The 20,312-nt window shown below is 41.4% G+C and overlaps 1 protein-coding gene across 4 annotated transcripts in view; it reads right to left on the reverse strand.

Annotated features, from left to right (window-relative positions):
• Nucleotides 1-20,312, reverse strand: part of LOC135512201 (E3 ubiquitin-protein ligase MARCHF8-like) — a 140,075-nt gene that overhangs the window by 102,918 nt on the left and 16,845 nt on the right. For all 4 annotated transcript variants that reach the window (XM_064933957.1, XM_064933952.1, XM_064933950.1 and 1 more), the window contains one exon: nucleotides 729-918. In XM_064933957.1, the coding sequence (XP_064790029.1) occupies nucleotides 729-824 (96 nt within the window). In that variant the 5' untranslated portion in view covers nucleotides 825-918. The remainder of the gene's footprint in view (nucleotides 1-728; nucleotides 919-20,312) is intronic.

Raw genomic sequence — 20,312 nt, forward strand, 5'->3', positions numbered from 1 at the left:
AGTATTTTTTATTTATTGATGTCCAAATGTCAGCCTTTTACCAGATCCATTTTTTCTGCATTAAAATGTTTTATTTTCATTACTGAACAAAATTCGGTACGCTATAGCCTGTAGATCATTTATGCCCATATCAATACATTTATTTTAGGCCATAAAAAGAACAGCTATGCTTGATTTAATGAAATGCAGCTAACAGACACAAAATTGTTTCACATTGTTCAATAAAAGACTCATAAACAGAAACAGGGAATAGGCTACACAGCTGGCTTCACTGTTTCCCCGCATAAAAGGCCTACAAGAAAACTCAATGTATCCACAAAGCGAGGGGGTCTGTGCGCTGCGTAGTACATCCACAAAATGGCAAGCAGCACACTACACACATCCTCCTGTGACCTTCCAACTCAGCATAGTAGCACAAAACCGTCCACAAACTGAAAGCTTCTCCACATTAAACCACTTCAGCTTCGCAGTGGGGACTTTACTGTGATGAACTGTGAGCTGTTCTCTACTCACACACACGCACAAGCACACACCCCAATCTGTCTTTGTGGAGTTCCTGGAATCACAGCTACACCGAACCGGTATTAAAACATGACAAGGTGTGGTCCACAATGGATCTTGCCATTAGTCTGTTTAAGAAAGTGTGTCATCCTGCCAAAAAGCATGTCATACCAAACGGTGTCCCCCTCCAAAACACCCCACTAGAAGACCATGATCTTTAACCCTACCTGTTTGTCCTTGTCCTTGGTCTTTCCGCTGCCGCTGACCCGGGAGGAAGTGACATCACGGGGGATGACAGAGATCTGGTGCAGTGGCATGTTCATCCCCGCGCAGCCCACCGGACTGGTTGGGCTCACACACACACTTCCTGTCTCGCTGGCATGACGGGCTGAATCGCTACTCCCAGGCTACACTGCTCTGGAGAGGAGAATAAGTAGAAAGAGGAGCTACAGGTTTAGACATACAGCACATAAATAACACTACTCACATTTATTTTCACAAGATATACTTTTATTATTTGTAGCCATTTTCTTTTCTTTCCTCCAACAGTATGACTGGTCTGGTTCTGGAACTGTGGGTAGCTAATCAGAGTGATGATAACACATTGACAGAGAAAAGAGTCGGAACAGCCCATGCTGTGAAGTCTATAAAAACTATTGTCTGAAAATAGAATAAGAGCACATTGATGGAGAGGGAGAGAATGAACCATGGTCTGAATAGAACATAGCACACTGACAAAGGTCTGAATTAGAGCCGGATGATACGGACAAAAATCTATATTGCGATAAATTGCCTGAATTGATGCGATGACGACAAATATAACGATATGTTTATAACAATGTGCACCACAGAGGTCATTTCCATGTGAAAGGACCCATGAGCACTAAACATCACCCAGAAAAAGTCTTAAAAGGTATTAGAAAAACAGCAAAACACAATGTTGAATTAAAGACACCTACCAACTAATATCAACACTTATAATAAGAATTTGTTCTGAACTGACATGCCTAGTTAAATAAAGGGTAAACACAAATAATAATATTTATGTTTGGGATAGCATTTTCTGCCTTCTGTAAACATTGCCTTGTGCTGTGAAGGCTGAACCACGGTCAATCAATCAAATGTATTTTATATAGCCCTTTTGACAACAGCAGTTGTCACAAAGTGCAGCCCCATGATAACACAACAACAGGGAGGGAGGGAAGAGGCAGAAGACAGGAAGAAAGGCGAGGATGAGGGGTATTGATGCATCACTAATCTAGTGCTGTCTGGAAGTAGAGGTGGGTTCTCTCTCAGTAAAGGTTAGGGATATTTCAGGGGACTATAGGGGTTTCTGGTAGTCTCTCCTTCAGATCCCAAGGACATTACAGACCGTGAGGACAAGACACAGGGAGACTAACAAGGGGTCCTGATACCATCACAGACAGATGAATTACATACCAGGGCTTTCCATTAAGGAAAGGCTTTCCATTATGTAATGAGAGAGAAGGAGAGCAGGAGAGAGGGAGACAGAGAAAGAGAGATGGGGCAGAGTGAAGGAGGGTGGAGAGAGAGAGATGGAGAGGGATAGAGAGAAAGAAAAAGGTAGACAGTGAAAGGGAGACCTCCAACATGCAATTGCTTATGAGCTTATCTCCAGTGTGAGACAGTGAGTCCAGAGAAATGTCTGCACAAACCACTGTTTCCCCTACACACTAGTGCTACATGGACACTGACCCAGCCTTCACCATCCTACTGCACTAACACACACACACACACACACACACACACACACACACACACACACACACACACACACACACACACACACACACACACACACACACACAAAGCCAGGCTTTATGCAGATACAGGGACAAGGTCATGTGTTTGTAGGCAGTACGGCCATTTTGTTTCACCTCTGTTTGGACCGCTGTAGTCCCCAGCAGTATGATGAGACATACACACACACACACACACACACGTGTTGAACCTAGTCCTACTTCACATATCGCTTGTTTATCACTAGATAATTTATAGTTGAACAGAATCTGCTAGAAAGATAATGTACTCATACAATTTGAATTATCTGCAAAAGAACAGGCCTTAATCAATATACTGTAGCTAGTACTTCACCAATATAGCTAACTGAACAAGCAGAGGACTGAAGCCTTTACAGAAGTAATCCTGGTTCTAAACTAATCTCTAGGCCTGTAGGTGGGGCCTAAAATAGAGATTGTACTAAATATTTAAACTCCATGTGGGTTACATTTGTGTTCTGGACAATCAATGTTACTGTATATGTCTGGCCCATCACTCTTTCGGTAACCATCTGGCCAATCAATAACTTCCTGAATCGGTCTGATCGGTCAGAAAGTGACCTTGTTGCCATGGTGCCAGCAACAGAGGTCATTATGACTGGAGGCTTGTTCGGTTTTACAATAACATGCTGAAACACACAAAAATGAGTGAGAGTGGGCTCTGATTGCTGTCAGCACGCACACTCACACACACTGCTTGAGTCTAATGATTCATACACCATTCCCACTTGGCACAGACGTCATTTCACCCCAGGTGGTGAAGGTAGGAAACCACACCTCCACCCCACTGAACCTCAACACTGAGAGCCCCACAAGGGTGCGTGCTCAGTCCCCTCCTGTACTCCCTGTTCACCCATGACTGCATGGCCAAGCACGCCTCCAACTCAATCATCAAGTTTGCAGATGACACAACAGTATTAGGCTTGATTACCAACAATGATGAGACAGCCTACAGGGAGGAGGTGAGGGCTCTGGGAGTGTGGTGCCAAGAAAACAACCTCTCACTCAACGTCAACAAAACAAAGTAGATGATCGTGGACTTCAGGAAACAGCAGAGGGAGCACCCCCCTATCCACATCGACGGGACTGTAGTGGAGAAGGTGGAAAGCTTTACGTTCTTCGGCGTACACATCACTGACAAACTGAAATGGTCAACTCTGAAAGACAGTGTGGTGAAGAAGGCGCAACACCTAGAATTCTCACAAACTTTTACAGATACACAATCGAGAGCATCTTGTCGGGCTGTATCAGCTCTTGATACGGCCAATGCACCACCCGCAACCACAAGACTCTCCAGAGGGTAGTGCGGTCTGCCCAACGCATCACCGGTCTGCCCAACAAACTACCTGCCCTCCAGGACACCTACAGCACCCGATGTCACAGGAAGGCCAAAAGGATCATCAAGGACATCAACCACCCGAGCCACTGCCTGTTCACCCCGCTATCATCCAGAAGGCGAGGTCAGCACAGGTGAATCAAAGCTGAGACAGAGAGACGGAAAAATAGCTTCTATCTCAAGGCCATCAGACTGTTAAATAGCCACCACTAGCACATAAAGGCTGCTGTCTATATACATAGACTTAAAATCACTGGCCACTTTAATAAATAGAACACTAGTACCTTTAATAATTTACCCATCTCATCTCATAATTTACCCATCGTCCATATATTTTATATTCTTAATTCCATTCCTTTACTAGATTTGTGTGTCCTGGGAATTGTTAGATGTTGTTAGAATTGTGGAATTGTTAGATATTACTGCACTGTTGGCGCTAACAGCGCAAGGATTTAGCTACACGATTTAGCTACACGACACCATTCTGTATACTTCCGTCCCGTCCTTGGACACTGTGCTATCTAACCTCCAAACGAGCTTCAATGCCATACAACACTCCTTCCGTGGCCTCCAACTGCTCTTAAAAGCTAGTAAAACCAAATACATGCTTTTCAACCGTTCGCTGCCTGCACCCGTACGCCCGACTAGCATCACCACCCTGGATGGTTCCGACCTAGAATATGTGGACATCTATAAGTACCTAGGTGTCTGGCTAGACTGTAAACTCTCCTTCCAGACTCATATCAAACATCTCCAATCTAAAATTAAATCTAGAGTCGGCTTTCTATTCCGCAACAAAGCCTCCTTCACTCACGCCGCCAAACTTACCCTAGTAAAACTGACTATCCTACCGATCCTCGACTTCAGCGATGTCATCAACAAAATAGCTTCCAATACTCTACTCAGCAAACTGGATGCAGTTTATCACAGTGCCATCCGTTTTGTCACTAAAGCACCTTATACCACCCACCACTGCGACCTGTATGCTCTAGTCGGCTGGCCCTCGCTACATATTCGTCGCCAGACCCACTGGCTCCAGGTCATCTACAAGTCCATGCGAGGTAAAGCTCCGCCTTATCTCAGTTCACTGGTCATGATGGCAACACCCACCCGTAGCACGCGCTCCAGCAGGTGTATCTCACTGATCATCCCTAAAGCCAACACCTCATTTGGCCGCATTTCGTTCCAGTTCTCTGCTGCCTGTGACTGGAACGAATTGCAAAAATCGCTGAAGTTGGAGACTTTTATCTCCTTCACCAACTTCAAACATCTGCTATCTGAGCAGCTAACCGATCGCTGCAGCTGTACATAGTCTATCGGTAAATAACCCACCCGATTTTACCTACCTCATCCCCATACTGTTTATATTTATTTACTTTTCTGCTCTTTTGCACACCAATATCTCTACCTGTACATGACCATCTGATCATTTATCACTCCAGTGTTAATTTGCAAAATTGTAATTATTCGCCTACCTCCTCATGCCTTTTGCACACAATGTATATAGACTATCTTTTTTTCTACTGTGCTATTGACTTGTTAATTGTTTACTCCATGTGTAAGTCTGTGTTGTCTGTTCACACTGCTATGCTTTATCTTGGCCAGGTCGCAGTTGCAAATGAGAACTTGTTCTCAACTAGCCTACCTGGTTAAATAAAGGTGAAATAAAAAAATAAAAAATAAACACCAACAATAACATCTGCTAAACACATGTATATCTTTATTTAACTAGGCAAGTCAGTTAAGAACAAATTCTTATTTACAATTACAACCTTGCCCTGTTCAGAGGCAGAATGATAGATGTTTATCTTGTCAGCTCAGGGATTCGCTCTAGCAACCTTTCGGTTACTGGCCCAGCGCTCTAACCACTAGGCTACCTGCCACCCCAAAATATGTGTGTGTATATGACGAATAAAATGTTATTTTATTTAGTTTTGATTTACATTTGGTTGAGTTGTCACCATGTCATTGGATTTAGGTTACGCAATTTCCTTACTTTGAGGACTTTTTGCAAATACAATCAGTTTTCCACATTGATTCAGTCAGTTTTTGCACAGTGGGTTGTGTCTTGCTGCGAGTCTTTAATAAGTGATTGACAAGTTCGCCGCCATTGGACTCTGGAGCAGTGGAAACGCGTTCTCTGGAGTGATGAATCATGCTTCACCATCTGGCAGTGAAACAGACGAATCTGGGTTTGGCAGATACCTGCAGGAACTCTACGACGGACGAATCTGGGTTTGGCGGATGCCAGGAGAACTCTATGCATAGTACCAACTGTAAAGTTTAGTGGAGGAATAATGGTCTGGGGCTGTTTTTTATGGTTCGGGCTAGGCGCCTTAGTTCCAGTGAAGGGAAACCTTAACGCTACAGCGTACAATGACATTCAAGACGATTCTGTGCTTCCAACCTGTTTCAGCATGACAATGCCCCCGTGCACAAAGCGAGGTCCATACAGAAATGGTTTGTCGAGATTGGTGTGGCAGAACTTGACTGGCCTACACAGAGCCCTGACCTCAAAAGAAAAAACATTGTAGGATTTTTTATGAATTTATATGCAAATTATGGCGGAAAATAAGTATTTGGTCAATAACAAAAGTTTATCTCAATACTTTGTTATATACCCTTTGTTGGCAATGACAGAGGTCAAACGTTTTCTGTAAGTCTTCACAAGGTTTTCACACACTGTTGCTGGTATTTTGGCTACTTCCTCCATGCAGATCTCCTCTAGAGCAGTGATGTTTTGAAGCTATTGCTGGGCAACACAAACTTTCAACTCCCTCCAAAGATTTTCTATGGGGTTGAGATTTGGAGACTGGCTAGGCCACTCCAGGACCTTGAAATGCTTCTTACGAAGCCACTCCTTCGTTGCCCGGGCGGTGTGTTTGGGATCATTGTCATGCTGAAAGACCCAGCCATGTTTCATCTTCAATGTCCTTGCTGAAGGAAGGAGGTTTTCACTCAAAATCTCACGATACATGGCCCCATTCATTCTTTCCTTTACACAGATCAGTCGTTCTGGTCCCTTTGCAGAAAAACAGCCCCAAAGCATGATGTTTCCACCCCCATGCTTCACAGTAGGTATGGTGTTCTTTGGATGCAACTCAGCATTCTTTGTCCTCCAAACACGACGAGTTGAGTTTTTACCAAAAAGTTATATTTTGGTTTCATCTGACCATATGACATTCTCCCAATCTTCTTCTGGATCATACAAATGCTCTCTAGCAAACTTCAGACGGGCCTGGACATGTACTGGCTTAAGCAGGGGGACTTCAGGATTTGAGTCCCTGGCGGCGTAGTGTGTTACTGATGGTAGGCTTTGTTACTTTGATCCCAGCTCTCTGCAGGTCATACACTAGGTCCCCCCGTGTGGTTCTGGGATTTTTGCTCACCGTTCTTGTGATCATTTTGACCCCACGGGGTGAGATCTTGCGTGGAGCCCCAGATTGAGGGAGATTATCAGTGGTCTTGTATGTCTTCCATTTCCTAATAATTGCTCCCACAGTTGATTTCTTCAAACCAAGCTGCCTACCTATTGCAGATTCAGTCTTCCCAGCCTGATGCAGGTCTACAATTTTGTTTCTGGTGTCCTTTGACAGCTCTTTTGTCTTGGCCATAGTGGAGTTTGGAGTGTGACTGTTTGAGGTTGTGAACAGGTGTCTTTTATACTGATAACAAGTTCAAACAGGTGCCATTAATACAGGTAATGAGTGGAGGACAGAGGAGCCTCTTAAAGAAGAAGTTACAGGTCTGTGAGAGGCAGAAATCTTGCTTGTTTGTAGGTGACCAAATACTTATTTTCCACCATAATTTGCAAATAAATTCATAAAAAATCCTGCAATGTGATTTTCTGGATTTTTTGTTCTCATTTTGTCTGTCATAGTTGAAGTGTACCTATGATGAAAATTACAGGCCTCTCTCATCTTTTTAATTGGGAGAACTTGCACAATTGGTGGCTGACTAAATACTTTTTTGCCCCACTGTATGGGAAAGCCCTCCCAGAAGAGTGGAGGCTGTTATAGCAGAAAAGGGGGGACCAACTCCATATGAATGCCCATGATTTTCTAATGAGATGTCTCGGACTGTAGCCTACAGTGCATTTTCTAAATTAGCGGGTTAGGACCAGGTGCAGGCCTCATGTTTTCTCTTTTTCACATATAGGTTGGGCGGTTTTGGATGAGTTATTAGCAATTGCAGGTGGGTGCGGGTGGAAAAACAGCTGACCGCAACACTAACCCATTGATTCTTAAAGAATATAACTTATAAATGCCTCATGAGTTCATTCAACTGTCGGACCCCATCAGAACCCAAAATATAAGCTTGTTTTAGTCCAATATTGCAAACAATGTAAATAAACATTTTATAGCCTAAACTCTTTCTCTCCCTCCTCTCCCCTCATCATATCCATAACAACATAATTAATAAAGAGTATTTTATCTCACTAATCGTTAGCTCACTGGAGTCAACGAAACTTACAGATACATTTTTATAATATCATAATAGACACAGGTATATATTGGAGTACAGTAATAACATAATCACACATCTTTCATTATAGGTTTCCTATGATACCACTGACTGGTATTGAACATGTGTGTCAGCCTGTAAACCTTATTGATGGTCAAACACAAGCTGGCAGGCTTCTGTGTGAAGGGACACACAGTTCAGTCCAGAATATCTTCAGATAACAAACTTTCATCAAAAAGGCAATACAGGCTGGTTGTGACAATATCTGAATACCACACCTCTGTTTACACCCTTTGTGCGTGCGTGTTATGCTTTCCGAACATCCCACATCTACGGTCTGTGTCTGGGAAATATGGAACTGAAATGGTCTGTGGGAAAACAGTCAGACAATTCTAACTTATTATTCTGCTGAGTTGAATTTTTATTATGAAACCATTGATAAACCGATTAGAAACATTGACACAAACTTTCCATCTGTGAGATCTAAACCTGGCCTCGTGTATACAACCCAGTTCTTTCTCGGCTGCAGGCCCTTGCACTTTCATTATAATAGGAATGTTTCTCCGTAGAGGCCTGTAAGAATGGACCCTGTATAAAGCTCTAGCTCTGGTAGTTCAAGTCAACAGTGATTTCACTGCAGCCATAAGCAAGTTCTTGAATAAATTTTTCCCTTATGGTTTTAAATTCAAAGACAGTGCTATGCTGTTTATCAAGTCTCCAGATCTGTTGTGAAAAATGTATTACATCTATTTCAAATGTATTTTAATGAGCCAACCTGGATAAAAAGGTATGTTAAATCAAATGTACACCTACATGATACATAAATTAAGCATCCACCCATGAAATTATCTTTCAAAACACAACTGCTGTAGAAATCTACACATCCATGACGAATGAAAAGGCCTTCTGTGTAAAGCGGGAACTGCTACTTCAGGACGACAAAACAGGAAGCCTGAGCCCTTGAAGGACCACAATGGCCGTAATGACATCATCAAGCAGAGAATGGTAAGGTACAGTACATCATCAAGCAGAGAATGGTAAGGTACAGTACATCATCAAGCAGAGAATGGTAAGGTACAGTACATCATCAACCAGAGAATGGTAAGGTACAGTACATCATCAAGCAGAGAATGGTAAGGTACAGTACATCATCAAGCAGAGAATGGTAAGGTACAGTACATCATCAACCAGAGAATGGTAAGGTACAGTACATCATCAAGCAGAGAATGGTAAGGTACAGTACATCATCAACCAGAGAATGGTAAGGTACGGTACATCATCAAAAGTAGATAATGTATTACTACTCCCGATCCATTCCAGCTGAGCCAGCCAAGTGCCATCAGCCACCGCCTAGCTCAGATCTCTGTGTGCTTCAGAGGGGCTTTGCAAACAGCCTAGATTCCAACCACCACAGAGTTCTTTACACTGCAGGCACAGCAAGGTCTGACATCCTCCACAGAGAGAGAGAAGCTATTCCAGAGGATCAATAGTCATTCTCCCTATGGAGGCTGATAGACAGACATAGTGGAGCACAGAGCACAGCAGGGATAGATTGAGTTACTGTAGGGAACAGTAGACATGCAGACATAGTGGAGCTCAGAGCAGGGTACGGTTAGATTGAGTTAGAAGACAGAAGGTAAACCAGGTCAACACTAATACCGGACTGTATTACATCCATTGCATTACAGGCCTGAGTCATTCCACCTCAAAAGGCACAATAAAGAAATTGTTTCTGTTGTTAGAAACATTTAAGATTAGCATTCCTGAAACATTACTTGTTGAAATATAATTTGATCTCTGAGAAATTAAGCTAAGCTGAATGAGTAAGACATGAATGAGTAAGACATGGGGAATTCAACAGAATTATCAATAGCCACCCAAAGACCCATCCACGCAGATTCCACCCTCAACAACCAGTATACAGTATCAGTTATCTCTGTTTAACAAGTAGTAAGGAGCTGCTGCTTGGAGTATTGATTCTTCACCCTTTGTAATGTATTCCCTGTGAATCTGGTGATGTTTTTTTCCCGTTCAGAAAAATCTACCATTGAAGTCACTTGCATTATTTACTGTAAATTAGTGTGAACGTACCATGTTGCCCACTAAATGCCGCTCTTCCTGCTACTGCCACCACCCCCTTTTATCCATTTTGCTGGTCTCTTGTGTTTGTTACAATGTTTCACAACATTTTCTTTGCAACTTTGGTAGGAAACCAAAACATTTGGCTCATGATGAAAATAATAGTCCCTTATTGATGTCACTTGTTAAATCCACTTCAATCAGTGTAGATGAAGGGGAGGAGACAGGCTAAAAAAGTATTTTTTTTGCCTTGAGACAATTGAGACATGGATTGCATATGTGTGCCATTCAGAAGGTGAATGGGCAAGACAAAATATTTAAGTGCCTTTAACGGGGTATGGTAGTACGTGCCAGGCGCACCGGTTTGAGTGTGTTAAGATACAAGGGAGCAGCTACTCTTCCTGGGGTCTGACAAAATTAAGGCAGTTAAACAATATATTTTTTTTATAATACATTCATTACAGAATTCACAACACACTAAGTGTGTGCCCTCTGGCCCATACTCCACTGTCATATCTACAATGCAAAATCCATGTGTACGTGTATGTATAGTGCGTACAGTGCCTTGCGAAAGTATTCGGCCCCCTTGAACTTTGCGACCTTTTGCCACATTTCAGGCTTCAAACATAAAGATATAAAACTGTATTTTTTTGTGAAGAATCAACAACAAGTGGGACACAATCATGAAGTGGAACGACATTTATTGGATATTTCAAACTTTTTTAACAAATCAAAAACTGAAAAATTGGGCGTGCAAAATTATTCAGCCCCTTTACTTTCAGTGCAGCAAACTCTCTCCAGAAGTTCAGTGAGGATCTGAATGATCCAATGTTGACCTAAATGACTATTGATGATAAATACAATCCACCTGTGTGTAATCAAGTCTCCGTATAAATGCACCTGCACTGTGATAGTCTCAGAGGTCCGTTAAAAGCGCAGAGAGCATCATGAAGAACAAGGAACACACCAGGCAGGTCCGAGATACTGTCGTGAAGAAGTTTAAAGCCGGATTTGGATACAAAAAGATTTCCCAAGCTTTCAACATCCCAATGAGCACTGTGCAAGCGATAATATTGGAATGGAAGGAGTATCAGACCACTGCAAATCTACCAAGACCTGGCCGTCCCTCTAAACTTTCAGCTCATACAAGGAGAAGACTGATCAGAGATGCAGCCAAGAGGCCCATGATCACTCTGGATGAACTGCAGAGATCTACAGCTGAGGTGGGAGACTCTGTCCATAGGACAACAATCAGTCGTATATTGCACAAATCTGGCCTTTATGGAAGAGTGGCAAGAAGAAAGCCATTTCTTAAAGATATCCATAAAACGTGTTGTTTAAAGTTTGCCACAAGCCACCTGGGAGACACACCAAACATGTGGAAGAAGGTGCTCTGGTCAGATGAAACCAAAATTGAACTTTTTGGCAACAATGCAAAACGTTATGTTTGGTGTAAAAGCAACACAGCTCATCACCCTGAACACACCATACCCACTGTCAAACATGGTGGTGGCAGCATCATGGTTTGGGCCTGCTTTTCTTCAGCAGGGACAGGGAAGATGGTTAAAAGTGATGGGAAGATGGATGGAGCCAAATACAGGACCATTCTGGAAGAAAACCTGATGGAGTCTGCAAAAGACCTGAGACTGGGACGGAGATTTGTCTTCCAACAAGACAATGATCCAAAACATAAAGCAAAATCTACAATGGAATGGTTCAAAAATAAACATATCCAGGTGTTAGAATGGCCAAGTCAAAGTCCAGACCTGAATCCAATCGAGAATCTGTGGAAAGAACTGAAAACTGCTTTTCACAAATGTTCTCCATCCAACCTCACTGAGCTTGAGCTGTTTTGCAAGGAGGAATGGGAAACAATTTCAGTCTCTCGATGTGCAAAACTGATAGAGACATACCCCAAGCGACTTACAGCTGTAATCGCAGCAAAAGGTGGCGCTACAAAGTATTAACTTAAGGGGGCTGAATAATTTTGCACGCCCAATTTTTCAGTTTTTGATTTGTTAAAAAAGTTCAAAATATCCAATAAATGTTGTTCCACTTCATGATTGTGTCCCACTTATTGTTGATTCTTCACAAAAAAATACAGTTTTATATCTTTATGTTTGAAGCCTGAAATGTGGCAAAAGGTCGCAAAGTTCAAGGGGGCAGAATACTTTCGCAAGGCACTGTATGTTATCATGTGTGTGTATGCATGTCTTTGCCTATGTTTGTGTTACTTCACAGTCCCCGCTGTTCTGTAAGGTGTATTTTTACCTGCTTTTTCAATTTTTAGCACTTAGTGGTCTAGAGCAGCTTCCCACAAGAATGGGCTTTAGGTGAGAAGGATGAACCTGTAGCCATATTACTTCAACAGTATGAAACATTAGATCATCTTTAAGCTTTACAGGCATGTGGTTCTGAATATAGACCTCAACACCGCCCCAGTTGGCATTTCTGTCTTTTCGGTAGATGTTATAACCATGCTACCACTGTATCATCAAAGGTATTATCTAAGTGAGTTTCAGAGATAGTCAGAACATGAATGTCATCTGTTACAAGCAAGTTATTGACTTCAAGGACCTTGTTTCTCAGACTGTGGGAAGCATTGGTGTCAACATGGGCCAGCATTCCTCTGGGACACTTTCGACACCTTGTAGAGTCCATGCCCCGACGAATTGAGGATGGTGGGAAAAAAATGATGAATCCTCCTCACTGCAGGAACAATCTAATAGCTCGATAGCCTCACTAGCCCCACAAGCTAATGATACTTATATGGTAATTTTAATGATTTAATCAAAGTGTTGACAATGGAGAAGTCAACTGCTGATTTCTGTGTAGCAAAGGCCATGTTTAACACCTGTTCATTCTTCAATCATATTGCAGATAGCTGAGAAAATTCCTATTAAAAGAAAGCTTGAAGTCTGTGGAAGTCAGCAGACTCTTACAAGATTCTTTAAGAAGAAATCTGTGGGTCAGTTGTTAAACAAGTATCTTTTTAAATAAATGGCATACTGAAATTCACTAAGAGAGTTGCAAAGGCTTGTTGAAATTCTTTCACTAATTAAACTGATGTCATTCTCTCTCTTCTCTTAACACGAATGGACCCAAAACTTAATTGACCATGTGTTCTGTTTACTTTAGAGACCCATTTTTCCATTTGAAAAAGTGCCCATCACACAATTTGTTTGATTTTAAATGTAATTTTTTATTTATTTTATTCAAGATAATTTGTGCTATTTACTTATTTTTTTCTGTTTTAATAAAATACATAATTTGAAGAACAAACAATTGTGGCAATTAATATCTTGCAGTAAAATACTTTAAAAACAGGTTAAACAAATATTTTTAAAAAGGTTTAATGTTCTCTTACCAAGAAAATAGTCCTGATCATATACACTACCGGTCAAAAGTTTTAAACACCTACTCATTCAAAGTTTTTCTTTATTTTTACTATTTTCTACATTGTAGAATAATAGTGAAGACATCAAAACTATGAAATAGCATATATGGAATCATGTATTAACCAAAACAAAAATTGTTAAACAAATACATTTTAGATTTTACATTCTTTAAAAGTAGCCACCCACAAAATAATGTTTCAGGAATGCTAATTTTGTTGGTTTATAACTACAGAAACGATTTCAGAACAATCTGAGATGGTGGGTGACTTGACTTGATGAAATGACATTCACACCTATCACAAACAAAGCAGAGAGAGCGAGAGTATTTGTGTGTGCGTGTGTATTTCTGTTGGCTAGCTTTGGTTCCTCACCGTCATACTGCATACTGAAAGCTACATGAATTTTGACTCATCTGATGAAATACTAACACATTCTTTTCACATTTACAAAATTGTTGTAACAATGTAACACTACTTGGAAAGAGCAGATATGTTTAAAAGAGAATGCTTCAATGTTACAAAGAGAATACTTCATTTGCTGGGCTAGAAAAAGAGAGAGACAGAGAGTAAGAGCGATAAAGAGCATGAGCGAGAATGACCATATGTGATTATGACTCATCATTGTTTCATCTACCGAAGGCTTTGTTTATATATATATATCGCTCCGTTTGTCCAACAACACAATTGTTCTTTGTTTGAATGTACACTACCGTTCAAGTTTCATACAATTGGCCTAGCGTCGTCCGGGTTAGGGAGGGCTTGGTCGGTAGGGATGTCCTTGTCTTATCGCGCACCAGCGACTCCTGTGGCGGGACGGGCGCAGTGCGCGCTAACCAAGGTTGCCAGGTACACGGTGTTTCCTCCGGCACATTGGTGCGGCTGGCTTCCGGGTTGGATGTGCGCTGTGTTAAGAAGCAGTGCGGCTGGTTGGGTTGTGTATCGGAGGACGCATAACTTTCAACCTTCGTCTCTCCCGAGCCCGTACGGGAGTTGTAGCGATGAGACAAGATAGTAGCTACTACAACAATTGGATACCACGAAATTGGGGAGAAAAAGGGGTAAAAACAAACAAACAAACAACAAAAACAAAAAACAATTGTAGACCTCCACAAGTCTGGTTCATCCTTGGGAGCAATTTCCAAATGCCTGAAGGTACCATGTTCATCTGTACAAATAATAGTACGCAAGTATAAACACCATGGGACCACGCAGCCGTCATACCGCTCAGGAAGGAGACGAGTTCTGTCTCCTAGAGATGAACGTACTTTGGTGCGAAAAGTGCAAGTCAATCCCACAACAACAGCAATGGACCTTGTGAAGATGCTGGAGGAAACAGGTACAAAAGTTCCTCGGCATACACATCACAGACAAACTGAATTTGTCCACTCACACAGACAGCATCGTGAAGAAGGCGCAGCAGTGCCTCTTCAACCTCAGGAGGCTGAAGAAATTCGGCTTGTCACCAAAAGCACTCACAAACTTCTACAGATGCACAATCGAGAGCATCCTGGCGGGCTGTATCACCGCCTGGTACGGCAACTGCTCCGCCCACAACTGTAAGGCTCTCCGGAGGGTAGTGAGGTCTGCACAACATATCACCGGGGGCAAACTACCTGCCCTCCAGGGCACCTACACCACCCGATGTTACAGGAAGGCCACAAAGATCATCAAGGACAACACCCACCCGAGCCACTGCCTGTTCACCCCGCTATCATCCAGAAGGCGAGGTCAGTACAGGTGCATTAAAGCTGGGACCGAGAGACTGAAAAACAGCTTCTATCTCAAGGCCATCAGACTGTTAAACAGCAACCACTAACATTGAATGGCTGCTGCCAACACACTGACTCAACTCCAGCCACTTCAATAATGGGAATTGATGGGAAAGGATGTAAAATATATCACGAGTCACTTTAAACAATGCTACCTAATATAATGTTTACATACCCTACATTATTCATCTCATATGTATACGTATATACTGTACTCTATCATCTACTGAATCCTTATGTAATACATGTATCACTAGCCACTTAAACTATGCCACTTTGTTTACATACTCATCTCATATGTATATACTGAACGTAGATACCATCTACTGTATCTTGCCTATGCTGCTCTGCACCATCACTCATTCATATCTTTATGTACATATTCTTTATCCCCTTACACTGTGTATAAGAAATTAGTTTTGGAATTGTTAGTTAGATTACTTGTTGGTTATTACTGCATTGTCGGAACTGGAAGCACAAGCATTTCGCTACACTCGCATTAACATCTGCTAACCATGTGTATGTGACAAATAACATTTGATTTGATTTGAAAAGTGTCTATATCCACAGTAAAGCAAGTCCAATATCGACATAACCAGAAAGGCAGCTTATCAAGGAAGAAGCCACTGCTCCAAAACCGCCATAAAAAAGCCAGACTACGGTTTGTAACTGCACATGGGGACAAAGCTCGTACTTTTTGGAGAAATGTCCTCTGGTCTGATGAAACAAAAACAGAACTGTTTGGCCATAATGACCATGGTTATGTTTGGAGGAAAAAGGGAGAGGCTTGCAAGTCGAAGAACACTATCCCAACCGTAAAGCACGGGGGTGGCAGCATCATGTTGTGGGGGTGCTTTGCTGCAGGAGGGACTGGTGCACTTCACAAAATAGATGACATCATGAGGAGGAAAATTATGTGGATATATTGAAGCAACATCTCAAGACATCAGTCAGGAAGTTAAAGCTTGGTCGCAAATGGGTCTTCCAAATGGATAATGACCCCAAGCATACTAAAGTTGTGGCAAAATGGCTTAAGGACAACAAAGTCAAGGTATTGGAGTGGCCATCACAAAGCCCTGACCTCAATCCTATAGAAAATCTGTGGGCAGAACTGAAAAAGCGTGTGCGAGCAAGGAGGCCTACAAACCTGACTCAGTTACACCAGCTCTGTCAGGAGGAATGTACCAAAATTCACCCAACTTATTGTGGGAAGTTTGTGGAAGGCTACCCGAAACGTTTGACCCATGTTAAACCACTTAAAGGCAATGCTACCAAATTCTAATTGAGTGTATGTATGTAAACTTCTGACCCACTAGTAATGTGATGAAAGAAATAAAAGCTGACATAAAATCACTCTCTACTATTACACTGACATTTCACATTCTTAAAATAAATAGTTGATCCTAACTGACCTGAGACAGGGAATTTTTACTAGGATTAATTGTCAGGAATTGTGAAAACTGAGTTGAAATGTATTTGGCTAAGGTGTATGTAAACGTCCAACTTCAACTGTATGTAAGGGCTAGACATTCTGCTCATTCTACATTCATACATTCTGACATTCTACATTCATGTCCCCCTTTGTAGCACTTGGCCATATGACTGGACAATAGCCCAGGTGTGACAAACCTAGGGCCTGTAGGACTTGCTTTGTTGATAGCGATGTCAAGAAAGCAGAGCAGTGCTTTATTACAGACATACCACTCCCCATCTTAGCTAACGTTTGTTGTATAAATATGTTTTGACCATGACAGTTTACAATCCAGGGTTACACCAAGCAGTTTAGTCTCCTCAATTTGCTAATTTTCCACATTATTCATAAGAAGATTTTATTGAGGTTTAGGGTTTAGTGAATGATTTGTCCCAAATACAATGTTTTTAGTTTTTGAAATATTTATGACCAGCTTATTTATTGCTACCCAAGAAATCATCTGGTGTGTTTTGGTGCATGTGTGCGTTTCGAAATCAATTTCCTCATTTCAATCTACATCATGTTCTTGAACAATCAAAAAGGACTTGGAACAATGACTAACATAGTAAGAATTTGCCCTTGAGTACACACCTTTGTGTCTGCTGGCCTTTGAAGGGATTCTATGAAATAAGACAAGCTTCTTTAGAATGGGGATAGGGCAGGGAGAAAGAGACTCTAAAAGCTCAAAATGAAGCACGCATGTCCACACATAAACCACCTTATTACCTCAGTTATAAAGAATGAATGACTTCATCAGAACCATCATATTTTTAAAATGATTTAAAAGCCACTGGACATTATATAATGTACAATATCCTCCCCTGGCCATGAAATTGTCTTCTATAGACACAAACTTCATCAGTAAGTTTGAAACCCAGCTGGACTGTTTTATAAACAATCCTTTCCTGACTACATTTTATACAGTCCTCTCCTGAACATACATGAGTTCTCATAAGAGGAAACTCTGTTCTATAGACACAAACTAATGTTAATGACGAGGAGGAGGAGGAGATGAGTGAGGATGGGTAAGTATTTAGTTTGTATGTGTAGTGATATATATTTTTTTAACAGTTTGAAGTTAATTAAATATGACTCATAATTAACTCCAAATTTCTCTCCTAGACTTAGTAAAATTAATTTGGTTTAAAAATATATTTAAGTTAACACAATAGGGAATGAGTGATAATGTACAAATCAATCTTCTGCTACTCCAAACTCACTTTTAACTACGAGGACTTTCTTAAGAATCACCACCACATTGTGTCACACCAGGAAAAGAAATTAAGATGAATAGTTAATTGGAGGATAGCTCTTAAAAGCTTTCAGACGTTCCGATCCCATTCTCTCCCCAAATTACTCGAAGAGAACAACTGATCTGATTTGCTAGCAGACAATAGAACAGCATACTCGCTTGGCTTTCTCTTCTTCTCTGTCGGTTTTTCCCCACGTTCATGGACAGATTTGAAACACCTCTCTCCAGATTTAGCTTCTTAATTGGGAAGTTTAAATGTAATTTCTCCCTCTTTGTCTCTTCTCAAGTCTCTCTCTATCTCTCTTAGGTTTGTAAGCTTTAGCAAAGATAGTTACCAAGATGTATAGAATTGGTCTACCCATTGGAAACACCTCTTTGATCACACAAGTGTCATGGCAGCTGGACTCTCTCCTATTGACATGAATACAACCAAATATAATACAATTCTACTGGCTTGTTGGCCAGTACTCCAGGCATAAGAGGTCCCTTAGGGCCCCCGGCCGCTAGGGGCCCCCTACCACTCCAAAAAATAACTCAGTCGCGGACTCAACGTTCTGTGGAGAGTTAGAAGAGTAGAATAAACAAAGTGCCATTTTGAAATTTGGTTGTGCATCTGCAGTTTTTCCACTTTTTATGTCAGTCACTGACAGTCCCTCAGTTGGCCATGTCAGATAACAATTTTAGCCTGTTAAGTTAGTCTAGCCAGCTATTATGGCCGAATACCAACCAGGCACACAGGGCATGTGCAAAGGGGCCCTGACCTCTAGGGGGCCCACATTTATTTTGTCAGTCAATCTCACTCAGATATTATTAACATGGAATAAGTCTAGTCAAAATGTGTAGATTTGCAGGAAATTAGTTTAAAAGAAAGAAAAAATATCTCCACCCGATGGCAAAAGGAGAAGAATGGACTGAAATACATTGTAAATTGCTAAACTTCTCTCCACCCCATTGCAAAATGGGTATAATTGCAGAAATATTGTTTTAGAACTGCAACATCTTCTCTACTCCCCATGGCAAAACACGTAGAATTGCCAAAAATAAACTAAATCAATTCAAATGTTTCTCTCCGCCATCAAGAAGGGGGCCACTAAAATGTCATGCCCGTGAGGTGTGGGGGTCCCCCAACCAAATCTCGCTGATGGCCCCCAAAAGTCTAGGGCCGGCCCTGCATAGCCTTCAAACACAAGCATGCAAACACACCCATCTAAAATAGGAGTCTGAGAGGAAAATTGTATAAGAATAAGGTTCCAATTGAGGTTGATGAAGTCCAAAGCACAGCAGTAAATTAATTGGTGACAGGGAAATGGCAGCAAATGAAGTAAAAACGGATCCAACCGTCCATCATGATGAAATAAAGAGGAAAGAAAAACATGAGTCCACAGCTGCTGTGGTGATTTAAGGAGAGGGAGAGGAGAGGGAGAGGAGAGGAGAGGAGAGGAGAGGATAGGAGAGGAGAGGAGAGGGAGAGAGAGAGAGAGAGAGATTATGCACAGCATAATGATAAGACTATGCACAAACCTAGGTAAGGATACAATTCACAAAAAACCTTGCTTTTGTAGGTTTGGCTATCGCGCAGCAGCGGTGCAGGATAGAGGTGTCTCGCGCAGTCTGTGAACATTTGGTTACGTCAATTGAAATATGAAAATGAAATGTAAATTCTCAGTCACCGACCTATGGTTTACCTAATTATTATTAATGCACACCACTATGTATGGAATCACAACCACGCCACCAATAATTTATTTTTGGACGATACTATTTAAAACGGTTGAGATGTGTAAGTAACAATTTAAATAATATCAATAACAAAACATGCATACGTAAGTGATACAGTGGGGCAAAAAAGTATTTAGTCAGCCACCAATTGTGCAAGTTCTCCCACTTAAAAAGATGAGGCCTGTAATTTTCATCATAGGTACACTTCAACTATGACAGACAAAATGAGAAAAAAATTCCAGAAAATCACATTGTAGGATTTTTAATGAATTTCTTTGCAAATTATGGTGGAAAATGAGTATTTGGTCAATAACAAAAGTTTATCTCAATACTTTGTTATATACCCTTTGTTGGCAATGACAGAGGTCAAACATTTTCTGTAAGTCTTCACAAGGTTTTCACACACTGTTGCTGGTATTTTGGCCCATTCCTCCATGCAGATCTCCTCTAGAGCAGTGATGTTTTGGGGCTGTTGCTGGGCAACACGGACTTTCAACTCCCTCCAAAGATTTTCTATGGGGTTGA

Source organism: Oncorhynchus masou, chromosome 24 (genome assembly GCF_036934945.1).
Source record: "Oncorhynchus masou masou isolate Uvic2021 chromosome 24, UVic_Omas_1.1, whole genome shotgun sequence".
Classification (NCBI taxonomy): Eukaryota; Metazoa; Chordata; class Actinopteri; order Salmoniformes; family Salmonidae; genus Oncorhynchus; species Oncorhynchus masou.